The following is a 13,450-nucleotide window of genomic DNA, read 5'->3' as shown; positions in this document are numbered from 1 at the left end:
AGAAGAAGGAGAAGAAGAATCAACACCGCTATTGGAATCAAGCAGCTGTATGCCTCTAAAAACAGACTTGGCACAAAGTAACATTTTGACACACGAAGCAGTTTCATTGATGTGAAAAGCACACGCTTTACTGGGAAACGATTCTAGTACCTGGGTGGCATTTCCTAGTTATGACAGCTTTAATTGGTTTCTTGCCTGTTTTTCTGTTATTAAACACACAGGAAAACTCACTGATTTAGTAAAAGATATCAATAATAAATATAGCACCTATAAGACGTTGTCTATTCTGTTTGGAAAGAAAGTGTCAGCTCCGTAAAATCTTTAAAAATAGACAGTACGCAAACACAGAAAAGTAAAAAACACAGTTATCCATTGCACGTGCGTGCGCAAGATAAGAGAAAGAGATAAAAACGACACTAGCAATTAATTTCTGTTCTGATAGGGGTTTTAACAATTAATTGTTCTGTGATGTTGTCGGAGATCATTCACAGAGTGGACTTTATTCAGTTTGAAACTATGCATAGTTTAAACAACAAGTGTCATAAAAATCGTGTTTATTATGTGGTGAAATCAAGAGCTCGTCAAAATAATGAAATCCAAGAAACGGGCGTTTTTAGGCCTGCTTTGAATTTTTTTTTTTTTTTTGGGGCCCACCACCTTGTTTGCCCTATGTCTATTCAAAACATTCTTATGGGTAGATTTTATGTTAAAAGTCGTTTAAAGGCAAGATAAATGTAAATTTGCAGTTTCCAAGGACTCTTGAAACTATAATGGAAGTCACCAAACTTTGGCGGGCAATTTGTCGCTAAGTTTACTTCTGAAATCAGGCGACCCCACCTCCTTCAATGGCAAATATCTTGACTTCTATTCTAGATAAAGAATTATTTTTTTCATCAAACGCAAGGCAAATGAATAACCTTTAACTTTAAGATGATACCAATAACTCCGTTTACCCAAAAATTGACGAGTGCCTGATTCCACCGCGCCGTGCGTGACACATTATTATTATTTCTTCTCCCCTGCATGCGGTTTTATTGTTCTGTCTGTCTGTCTCTTTCTGTCTTTCTTTCTTTCTTTCTGTCTGTCTGTCTGTCTGTCTGTCTGTCTGTCTGTCTGTCTGTCTGTCTGTCTGTCTCTCTCTCTCTTTCTCTCTCTCTTTCTCTCTCTCTCTCTCTCTCTCTCTCTCTCTCTCTCTCTCATCTCCCTCATTATGCGAGTAATTTCAACAACCCCTCAAACAGACGAAAGGAATGCCAATCAAACGTGTGTTACTTCAGTGGACTTTTTTTCTCTGCAGACACTGTAGAAGTGCTCTCGGACTCCCCTATCAATTCTTTAAAGTGAAGAACAACATTACTATCTACTTACTGTTGCTTTTGAAACTCGTACACCGATCGACCCCGACAAACATTTGCTGTTTCTGTTATTTGTTACCACTTTCCGCTGGCTACAAACCTGTAGACTGTCTTAAAAGAACTCGCATGTATGCAATAAATGTTCTTGGCGTCACATTTAAGCTACGTGCTAACTGAGTTGTTGGGGAAAAACGGATATTTAACTTCCGAAACTGTTATGAAGCTTTGCTTGTTACGGAACGGCAAACAAACGAACCCTTCTATTAACTGGTTTTACATAGGGGAAAAGGGGAGGAGTGGGGAGGGTTGTTTTCACTCTCGAGATTCGATCTAGATTCATGTCCACCTATGAACTATCATTAAGAGAAGAAAATTGGCTTGATGTTGTAACGTTATGCGGAGAGATCGGTGCGAATCCAGATTGACTGATCGTGTCTGCATTAAGCAGTGTAGCTATTCATTCAGCCGGCTACGTCTGAATGATCTGGATATGGCAGGAACACAAAATGGTCAGTGAACACACAGCTAAAGGAAATGAAAAGCTCAATTAAAAAACGCACTATACGTCCAAATCTGGACATTTCCGGAACACCTCGCCCATCTCCATAGTCTTATAATACAAATGTCGTGAGAAAATGTTTTTTTTTCTCTTCTCAAAATTGTGCAAAGTTCCCTCAATATCTCATACGGATAAAATTACACTGGGTTCAAACTTTTGTTTTCAGAGAGAAAGATTCGTTTCTTTCTTCTCACTTTTGTAGTAAATGGATATAGCGCGTTTTGCCGTGGTTGAGCCCTTCAAACTGACTCAAATACATTTTGACATTTACATGGCAGGGGCCATTAAGCCAGTGGTAGAGAAAATTCTACACCAGTAGCAATTAAGAAAACCCAAGGAATGGACAGTCAAGGGTTACAAACAACCCTCAGCTGAAAATGTTTTTGGAATCGTTCCAGGTGTTTGGGGAATCCATTAACATGCTCATGTCGGTATTTTTTTATCGTCATCATATAATACTATATATATATATATATATATATATATATATATATATATATATATATATTATATATATATATATATATATATATATATATATATATATATCTATATAAAGAGAGAGAGAGAGAGAAAGAGAGAGAGGGAGAGAGAGAGAGGAAGAGAGAGAGAGAGAGAAGAAGAAGAAGAAGAAGAAGAAGAAGAAGAAGAAGAAGAAGAAGAAGAAGAAGAAGAAGAAGAAGAAGGAGAAGAAGAATCAACACCGCTATTGGAATCAAGCAGCTGTATGCCTCTAAAAACAGACTTGGCACAAAGTAACATTTTGACACACGAAGCAGTTTCATTGATGTGAAAAGCACACGCTTTACTGGGAAACGATTCAAGTACCTGGGTGGCATTTCCTAGTTATGACAGCTTTAATTGGTTTCTTGCCTGTTTTTCTGTTATTAAACACACAGGAAAACTCACTGATTTAGTAAAAGATATCAATAATAAATATAGCACCTATAAGACGTTGTCTATTCTGTTTTAAAAGAAAGTGTGAGCTCCGTAAAATCTTTAAAAATAGACCGTACGCAAACACAGAAAAGTAAAAAACACAGTTATCCATTGCACGTGCGTGCGCAAGATAAGAGAAAGAGATAAAAACGACACTAGCAATTAATTTCTGTTCTGATAGGGGTTTTAACAATTAATTGTTCTGTGATGTTGTCGGAGATCATTCACAGAGTGGACTTTATTCAGTTTGAAACTATGCATAGTTTAAACAACAAGTGTCATAAAAATCGTGTTTATTATGTGGTGAAATCAAGAGCTCGTCAAAATAATGAAATCCAAGAAACGGTCGTTTTTAGGCCTGCTTTGAATTTTTTATTTTTTTTGGGCCCACCACCTTGTTTGCCCTATGTCTATTCAAAACATTCTTATGGGTAGATTTTATGTTAAAAGTCGTTTAAAGGCAAGATAAATGTAAATTTGCAGTTTCCAAGGACTCTTGAAACTATAATGGAAGTCACCAAACTTTGGCGGGCAATTTCTCGCTAAGTTTACTTCTGAAATCAGGCGACCCCACCTCCTTCAATGGCAAATATCTTGACTTCTATTCTAGATAAAGGATTATTTTTTTCATCAAACGCAAGGCAAATGAATAACCTTTAACTTTAAGATGATACCAATAACTCCGTTTACCCAAAAATTGACGAGTGCCTGATTCCACCGCGCCGTGCGTGACACATTATTATTATTTCTTCTCCTTCTCCCTTTTCTTCTTCTTCTTCTTATTTCAACTTCGGAGAGCCTTGCCCCGTTTCGTTTAACGTATATACAGGTGAAATAAAGAACAAAATGGGGAAAAGACGGAGATGACAGATCAAAGTGAATTCTAGCACTATTGTGCATGTGTATATTATTATGTACGGACGCCTCCCTGTACGTTTTCCCACCATTCCAGGCTTTGTGTTCCCTACTGGTGTGTTCAGGGTATAATATTTCAACACATGAGAATAACAAAGTTCTATCTGACATTTTGGCCGTTTTGGGTTACCTAGATAATGAGGTCAGAATGCAAATGTTCTGTTTGCTATATCAAAACCGTAAGAATATTCGGAGTCGTTATAAAGATATCCAAAGAATTGCATTCGACAAAGCTTTACATATTGTGAAACTAGAAAAAGTGATGTCAAATTTCTCAAAACTAGGTACGGAGCAGATAGAACTTTATGATTCTGAGGTAGCCATTTGTAGCCCGCCAACCCTCTCGGGGGGCTCTCTGAATTGTCCGGCGGATTACCGCAATGGTGTTATATTGCACTGTTTGCCGAGGCCTGGATTAGGAGTAGATACACGCTTGCCCAAAAATGTACACATACTTTCAATGTTTATTAAAATAATGGCCATTAAGCTGCGTTTGAAAAATGAATACGTACACAGGGACGTCGAAAGTGTCGAGGTAGAAATAGCTTTAATGTTTATTTGAGGATATCAAAGGAATGTTAAGTCATAAAGAGGAGCTGATGAAATGATGATCATAAAGAAGGGTGGGGGGGGGAGGTGAGGCGGAGGAGGAGGAGAAGGAGGAGGATGAGGTTATACAGAGAAGGTGGAGGGGATGGAGATGGAGGAGGAGGAGACAAGAAGTAGGAGGAGGAGAGGAAAAGTAGGAGGAAGAGGCGGGGAGGAGGAGAAGAATATTGATATGAAGTCGAACAAAAATTAGGGAAAGGAGAAAAAAGAACGAGGTGATGAGGAAGAAAAAATGGATAAGCGAATGTGAGAAGTGATTATTAGTATTAGTAGTTTCCACATCTAAATACAGTGTATTGCACGGTTTTCATGACATGCTTTGTTTGAAGGGGTTGCGGATTTGGGGGATTGGGGGAGAAGGGAGGGGGGGGGGAGTTGAACGAGACGTAGCGAGATCGCATGGATGTTTCTGGGGTGATGATTTTGTCTTTGGGGCGACATTGAGGAACAGGCAGTATATGAACGGTTGATAAAAGCTCAACGAAAAGTTGGAAGCTTAATTAAGACTGACCATCCTTTAGTTCTCGCTTGCTTTTCGTGTTAGATTAAGCCAATGAGGATGGATATACAGCAAATATTTTCCTTAACTTAAAATGTTTTACTTTTTTTTTCAGTTCTAAAACATACGCCTTTGACACATTCTTCTGTTCCCGCCCCCCTCCCCTCCCCCAGACCCCTGAGATGGTGTCTACACACCAACGTTTGTGGTGGACATTCACTGTCATAAACTTTACTCCGCCCTGACAGAAACGACAGAACTAATCTCGTAAATCTGGGGGACAAAAATGTTTATTTCTCTGAATTTGTTCATTGCGCTCGTAAAATGTTCTTTTGGCGTGTTTACTAATTGCGAGTGAAACAAGAGCCACACACAAAATAAGGGGGGGGGGGGGGGGGGGAGAGAGAGAGATTTTGCCTGCCTCGTGGGAATGACTTGTTGACAAAGTGAAAAGTACTGCTGTTGGTTTTTATGTTGCTTTTTCAAGCTTTTGGGGTTTGGTCATGTAGTGGTTGATGATGGGTTTTTTTTCCATTTTTGTTTAAAGCACGGTTTATTTCACTTTCTTATTTTGTTCCTCTTATCATCATCGTTCTATTTATTTATTAAGTTATTGGTTTATTGGGAGAGAACGGTAATAGATTTGAAAACCTTATTCTTCTATGCAGTAGTTTTAGCGAGGATATCAAAGGTAGAGCTGAGTGGACGGTGAGCCTTAACAACTGTCAGCCCAACTAAAGCTCGAAAACGTTTAATGAAATTGAATCAGTATCAACCTTGCAGTATATTCTTCAGTGGGTCTGCTCTAGACACGTGGCGTGTGTGATAGTGTTAAGAGGGCGGGGGTTGACTTCTTCAAAAAGAAAAAAATTGTGAAGACCCGTCCAACAGCAAAAATACCTTGAATATACTCTAACAGCACTAAACCTATCATTTTTTAAGCCACACTGGAGTGTGTGGATTATATGAAGAAGGGTTAGGGGAACAAGACACAACTTAAACAATGAGCAAAATTGCTTTCAAATGAGACTCCGCCCCCCAACCCCTCCAAATAAGTAGATAAATAAAATGATAGATAAAACAAAGAAACAAACAAGCAAACAAACAGGCAGACAACATATTAATAAAAGAATAAATAAATGTATTTTATACCTAACAAAAATCGACTAAGATGCATTTTTTTCCCTCGACTCAATCTACTTTTTATTCTCTTCAATCTTACTTAGTCGAGAATTTGGCCTACAACAAAGACAGCTGGATCAACAAGAAAACTCTCTATAAACGTCATATCCGGCACAAGCTGCCGGAAGGTCACGCAGACCGGGCCGTGGACGGTAACCTTGACCTTCGCCTCCAGAGCTGTACGATCTTGGACAACCTGTACGGGAAGTACCCGCTGTGGACCGTGGACCTGGGCCAGAAGGCGTCCGTGTCCGGGGTGGTCATCTACACGTGGCAGGGAGACGGACAAGGTGAGTGGAGAACGCTTCTCGCTGATCAGCAACCCCATCCCTCCAATATTTTTCTTCCTCTTGCATTTTTTTCCTTTTGAATTATGTTGTTGGGGTTGTTTAGTTTTATCTTATTTATTTCGTGGTTTCATTTTTGTTTTTGTCTTTATTCAACTGGGAACATCCAAGTATACATGCAAGCACATACTTTCCCTGTTATAACACCATCTCATTTGAGTGTTTTGTATGCCTACAAATATTAAATTATCGTTACTTGCAAAAGTGTGCGCTTTTTTCCATGTAGTATTTAATTTTACTACTCCTGTTATACAGAATTTACTATTTGTCAGTTTGAACGGAAAATGTACAAGATTAATATGTTGTCTAAAGAGCGGAATTTAATATTATTCATTGTCAACGAAGAAAAAAGCTTTACGGGACTATTTTACTTTACACAAACGAACATACATACACACACGCGCACACACACAAACACACTATCACACACATGAACACACCGTTTCACACACAAGAGCGCGCACGCACACATTCCCTATTACTTGCTTTCCCTCGTAGAAAAATAATAATTACAAGTAACATTCTTTTTTTTACCTCTTTGTCAACAGAAAAAGCGACATCTTTCCGCGAGTACATGAAGAACTTGGATCAGCTGGTTGTCTACGTGGACGACAAGATACAGAAGAAGGACGACGAACACGACGAGAGTTACGCCTCAGGAAACATGTGCAACTACATCTCCTCCCTCAACAACGCCCTCTTCAGCAAGAAGCTGGTTCTGCAGTGCGTCAGGAGTCACGTGGGCAGATATGTCCTCATCGAGGCCTGGGGACGTCAGATTGGCTGGAGTCGACTCTTCGGTGCCGTACTGTGTGAGGTTCAAGTGTTCAGCTAAATGTGTCCTTGACCTTTATGTGAGGTTCAAGGGTTGGGCTGATTGGTTTTAGAATTTTACGCGACGTTCAAGTGTTCCGTTGAATGTCCTTGACCTTTCTTCGAGGTTCAAGGGGTTCAGCTGAACATCCTAGAACATTTTGGTGATAGCTCTGAATACAAAAGAGCAGACGATTGATTTAATGTACAAATAAAAAACCGAGAGTGTTTGTTAGAGAGTGAAAAAAAATGGACGGTGTTCAGGTGTTCTGAAAAAATATTCTTGACCTTCCTGGTGATATGTCTATCAAACAAAGGAATCAATGGAACATATAAAGACAAGCATGCAGTGTTCGTGCGGAAAGTGTTAGGGGTATGTGTCAAACTAACATAATTGAACTTATGGCAAGGTTCAAGAGTTCTATGGAAGGTTGTCGAATGTTTTGGCCGTTCCTCTAGCTCCATATACGTGGACAATGCAGCATTACACGCAGATAGACAGGCGTGAATATTCAGGATGACGTCAATATTTGTGTCTACTGGACGCATCATATACTTCTACTGTGAACTGTTGTGCAAAGCAAACGTTTTATAGCTATAGTTTGTCAGGTTTCTTTATATAAACACTGTGGTAGCTCATACCGTCTCCAAGAAGGAAGCATACAGGAACAGGAGATAAAACACTACCATGGGGGAAAAGCTGCTGTAAATGCAAGGAATTTGAACGAAAGAGATTGAGTGTGTTGCAAAACGTTCTTTCGGTACAGAAACGAGAACTCCGTTCTGCTTTGACGTGGCAGATCTGTCTGACTCTTTTCCTTGCTCTGCAGACACGTGTTCCAAAGAGTATTAAGATTTCGAGGGACGACTAACAAATTTCCTGGGACCTTAACGTTTCTGCGATTTCACCCCCATCCGTGCAACAACATCAAAAGGTTTCCATGTGCGAAGATATAAAGCCCTTACAGATTGTGACAAAGCAGATCTGGAGTTGGTCTATTAAAGTATTAGTGATGTAGTTTCATTGACAGCTATTTTAACTTTTAAAAAACATTTCGTCATGTCTTACATGAAAGAGTCCCATTGCAGTAAAAGGGATTTTTGGATTCTTAACTTAAAGTGTCTTACACGTTAGCTTAAATATATATGATCTAAATGATCATGAAAACTGCCGAGCTCTTCTTACTATCAGCGAGCATGGCCGTGAAATAGGCAGATATCATGTTACGCTACGCACTTAATGGCCGTCATATATTTTCTGAACTTATTTTTTTCATAACTGTCTGAAAAGTAATAACAAACCACCCTTTCAAAATTTGCGATTATCGCACGCTATTTAGGGCGCATGAAAACCTGAACATGAAGGCCTCTTCTCACGCTTCTGTAACAAGTGTCTAAGCTCATGGGATATACGTGACACTCGTAAACTTTGTTGTGAACACACAAGACGTGTTGTTGCTGCGACGAGCTAGCGTGAATGTGACTATCTACGCCCAAAGACGTTAGAGTTGACGAAATGGTAAAGAACAGAAAGCAAACCAGAGGATGCTGAGAGGGGCCACTGATGTCTCCGAAGACTTCAAGGAAAGTAAACGGTTAACTCTGACGGCTTCGGAGATGGTGCTCTGAGAGATGGCCTTTGGTGAGGACAGTTCTACCTCTGTACATTTGGCGAGCTTGGAAGGTGCAGCTGCCTCGAAGCAAGCTGATTCATTTCGAATCTCTAAAGACTGATCTGAGTATTGCTAAAGGCACCTCTCTGAGATACGGAACATATTATTATGGTTTGGTCAGTAAGAGGATTGTTTTTCCTCGACACCCAAACTTATACCCATAAATACAAGATACTCCCCGGAATGGTTGCCAGAGATCGGAGAGACTTCTTGTTTATGTTATGTGGTTCATAGATGATATCTAAACGATTATGATTTGCATAACAATACGTACATTTCATCCGTATTTATATATATTATATATAAATATATAAGATTTATGTCTGGTGTTAGATGTGTTGAAAGTGTTGAGACGCAATGTGTGTGAACTAATATGTTGAACTATTTATTTGTAAGTGTTGTTGTTTTGTAAATGTACTTCTAATATGTTACTTTTATGGTGTACTTGTTTCTGTTCTGAGCTGGTCGCGTTTTTCTTCTATGTTTGACCAAAGTGTAATAAGAACACATTTACGTGAGCAATAGTTCTTCTGTATTACGCTTTTTAGATACTATGTAGTAGTGGTCGAAACTGTATCAGTTTATTCCGTTTTGTTGCAACTGTTTTACAACAGCCTGACTATGCATTAGCTTTACTACATGCAGCGAATACTATGCAAACAAACTTTGACGAGGTATGGTTTTCCCCGTTTGGCATTATACTGATCTAGCTACTTGTAGGGTAGGCTGATATTCAATGAGACCGTTTGCTTTCTCTTTACTTTTACAACTTAGAGGGAGCTCTGATGTAATGTAGCTGCTGCAATATTTGAAAACATTACAATACTGATGTCCTATGCTCTCTGATCATGGAATCCGTGTCTGAGGGGTAGCGGTAAGAATGGTCGAAGAAGACCCGTGTTCTTATCCCGAATTGGGAGAAAGTTAGTATCTCGGTACCTCTGCTGGGATGTTGTAGCCCTTTCAGCCCGGGTAAGCCCTGACAGGCAGGGCCGAAGATCACCTCCTAAATGGCATGAATTGTGACGATTGGGGCGTAAAACACCACATTAAAAAGACAACCTCTTTCTTAGATCGTCCTTTCTTAAATGAACGTTTAATTTTTAGGTCCCGTTTCTTAAGCGGCCTTTTATTGGGGAGAAGGTATAAAACAGGTTCCATAACGTAACATTAGTCAATAATATATGAACCGGTTATTATGCTGTAACGCTTGGACTCTCTAGACGCTTTGTTTCACGCGCAAAAAGCAAGAGATCGAATCCCGCTGGGAATTCTATTTTGTAATCTACGTTTCTTCTCGTGGGATGTGGTATCATCTGTCAGCTATAATTGGCCTTGACAGGTAGAGTCGCAGCAGCCCACATTCTATGATTATGTTCTAAATTAAGAGGCAATGCGGTCGCGAAACATTTAGAATCGGTACAGAGCTCTTTACTTATATCTTTCTTCTAGTTTCATCTCTTCTGAGTAGATAACGTACGCCTTATTTCGTGTGACTTAGTGGGGTGGGTTTTATGTTGTTCTTCTTTTGCATATATCATGCTGGAGATTCTTTCTATCTCAAATTGTGAATAAACCCTGCATCCAAGTTCATTTGCCTATTTAAAGAACCTGTTTATAGCATCTGTACCTAAGTGTAAATAACATGTGTGAATGTCGACCGATGTTCCTGATGATGTAAGTGGTCAGCTGCAATCTACTTACTCTGTTCCGTAAATGCTGAGATATTAATCGTGAAATCTCTGCAAGAGTAGAGTAATAATATTATTATTGAAACGTTTTGCTTGTGACTCCAGAGATTTGTTTTGGAGTATTTAGGCATGTACTTTACAGACTATCTGGTTTTGTATAATCCCAGTAACATACGCACTGTGCAGGGGATAATTTTGGCACTTCAGAAAGAAATGAAAATGTGTCTTTTGGTACGCAAAACTGGCAATGTTACTTTGTCTAAGAGGGGTTCAAATAACAAAAATCAACAAAACAGAACTCGGGATATTTCAAAACTTTAGGAGAATCCCCTTGTGACTGTAGATCTAATTATAGAATCAAATGTGCAGAGCGTGGGGGATTTAAAAAAAAAACCCTTTAAACTATCAACATGTGTTTTTGAAAAACCGTTTTCTATCAAAGGCGTTTTTAAACCAATGCACAAAATAACTATGAAACAAGTTTGCCTAATGTTCTTTATGATAGACTGTGAATCAATATCAAGCTGACAATAAGCTTCTCTGAGTAGCCAAAACGTCTCTCTAGATTTATTTTCATTTTCATTATTAGCTAAGGCAGCAGACTTTATTGTTTCACCCAAATTTTTCTTTTATTTATTTTCCATTTTAAGTTTGTTTTATCAAAAAGAGACGGTTTCAGTGTTCAGCTGACAGTTATAATGTGTTGTCGTTTCGGGTACATTTCAGCGTTATGGTTGTATTGTTGGCATATCATCAGACTCAGCAAGTGCTGTTGTGATCTAGACCTATCTGTGCGTCATGAATCTGTGACGGCGCTTTCACAACAAGATTTGGGATGATTGGCTGAGTCCGTCAAGAACCTGGTAGTGAAGAGTGACGTCCTGGGTTTTACCTCCAGACCATTCTTATCTCCATTCTTGACGACTTGGAGTAAACACCAATATCTCAGATGACGTCATCGACCGAGGTGCACAATCCTTAGTTGAGTGTGCATGAGACATTAGAGAGCTGATAATCACCCGAGAAGTACGTTCAGTTATGCAAATTATGTACACGTATTACTATGTATCCTACCTCTTGTACATGCTCACCCCATTGTTGATCTAGTAAAATCATTAGTCCATCTTCTTAACTAGATATCTATGAATATTATCGCTCACGTGAGGAACGAATGATAAGCTGTAGCTGTGTATTCATTCGGAGCTTTACTAATAAAGTACACGTCATTTATCTGACTACAATGTATCAATTTTGTTTTTTTTGTTTTTTAAAAATCGTTTTTCTTTTGGTCAGGGAAAAAAAGAAAAGAAAGAAACGGACATAGTTATCAAATTTTGCTTTTAAGTTCTTAGGTTGTTTTTTGCCTGGTCTTCAAGTGAAGAATACAATAAAAGGTGTTTGGATTTTAAGGGTGTTGTCATTGTTTGTTGTAAAAAATTTTGTTTTGCAGAATTTGATTTTCTCTACATTTGAAAAAGTGTTATTGGTCATATTTTTCTTTCATTTTCTGTTTTGATCTTCAAACAAAGATAATAATATGGTAAACTTTTGTTACATTAGATTTTTTCACATTTGTACATGGCGTTTCCTGGCTTATACCATTTGCCAAGAGACAAACGACAATAGCTGAAACGCTGTGAGGTAATGTGGAAAAATGTAATGAGAAGAGCTTATTTTAAACTTTCAGCTAAGTAAACAGGACAGAAAACACGTTATTGAAAAATGTCGTGAATGAGTGAAAGACTTAATTTGTTCTTTTTGAGAGAAACTGTTATTGCTGTACTTCCTTGGAATGCTTGAGATCGAATGTGAATGAGTTGAGGGGACGACATTTTACTATACTCAAAAATGCCCTTGTCGAGTGATTAAAAATTGTACTCTTGATTCAGAATAGCCTTAGTCCCATAGAGCATGTTTATAGAGCAGCAAATTGTACTCTGTTTTTGGTGTGTGTGTGTGTTGTCAGCATTTGGGTGGCCTGATTGTTTATGTGTGAAGTGTACATAATAACAAGTTTCAAAGTAAATGTAATATCCACAGTAACAAGCATTTGTAAACGTTTTGTGTCTGACGGTCCTGCACGTGCACGACTAAGTTTGTTTCATTTCCATTACCGATACTTGAGCTCTGTTAAACCTGGCTCTTCCAGGTAAAAGGCAAGAACTCACAAAGGAACTGGACATATTCCTATGAGGAAATTGTTTCCTTGACCTATACAGGTATATGACATTTTAATTTGGTGGCAGTAACAGTAAAGACACATGTGTATAAGCAAGCGTATTAGACACAACCTAGAAGATGCGTAACTAGAATCTAAGATGTCTTTTCTATAACAAAAGTCTGGAATTTCGGTTGCATTGAGCCTTCTACGATTTTTTTTTTACTATCTGATTTACAATTAATATCTAGTCTCATTGTAGATGAGATGGAAAGAAATTTATAAACGTAATTGAATATGCTGAAGACATTGAAATAACTGCTCCTGAAATGAATGAAAGCAGAGACAAATCAGCTGCTGAAATTTAGATTTGAGATAGCGTTGTGTTTTCTCTTACTGCAAACTTAGGGAACATGGGGTGGGGGATGGTTTAAAAAACAGCGCAAAAAACATTGATGGAGTACTCTACGAGAAATGCTTTTTTTTATCTGAACTCTATCATCTTCCCACTCCTTTTTGTGGCACGTGCTGCGACCTCTTCCTCTTCTATACCTCTGGGGCCTCAACCAACCTTCCTGCTAAATGATTAATTCGAACAATTAGAAGTACTATACTGAGTACTATCCATCTTATTAATTATGTATCTTTTTCCAGTATGGCATCAGGCTCATAGGAATAAGAACAGCTGAATAGTGTTAACGACTTTGCAT

At 38.6% G+C, this 13,450-nt stretch overlaps 1 protein-coding gene across 1 annotated transcript in view; it reads left to right on the top strand.

Moving 5' to 3' along the window:
* LOC101863535 (lactadherin) overlaps nt 1–12,625 on the top strand; it is a gene marked incomplete at its 5' end in the record, with an annotated part of 79,636 nt that extends 67,011 nt beyond the window's left edge. The window contains 2 exon segments of the mRNA XM_013087249.1: nt 6,103–6,348; nt 6,954–12,625. Of these exon segments, the coding sequence (XP_012942703.1) occupies nt 6,103–6,348; nt 6,954–7,240 (533 nt within the window).
* Nucleotides 12,626–13,450: the final 825 nt, after the last annotated feature.

This window comes from Aplysia californica, unplaced genomic scaffold, assembly GCF_000002075.1.
Source record: "Aplysia californica isolate F4 #8 unplaced genomic scaffold, AplCal3.0 scaffold00564, whole genome shotgun sequence".
Taxonomy (NCBI): domain Eukaryota; kingdom Metazoa; phylum Mollusca; class Gastropoda; order Aplysiida; family Aplysiidae; genus Aplysia; species Aplysia californica.
Note: the sequence above shows the minus strand (reverse complement) of the source record. Positions and strands in the feature narration are given on the sequence as shown.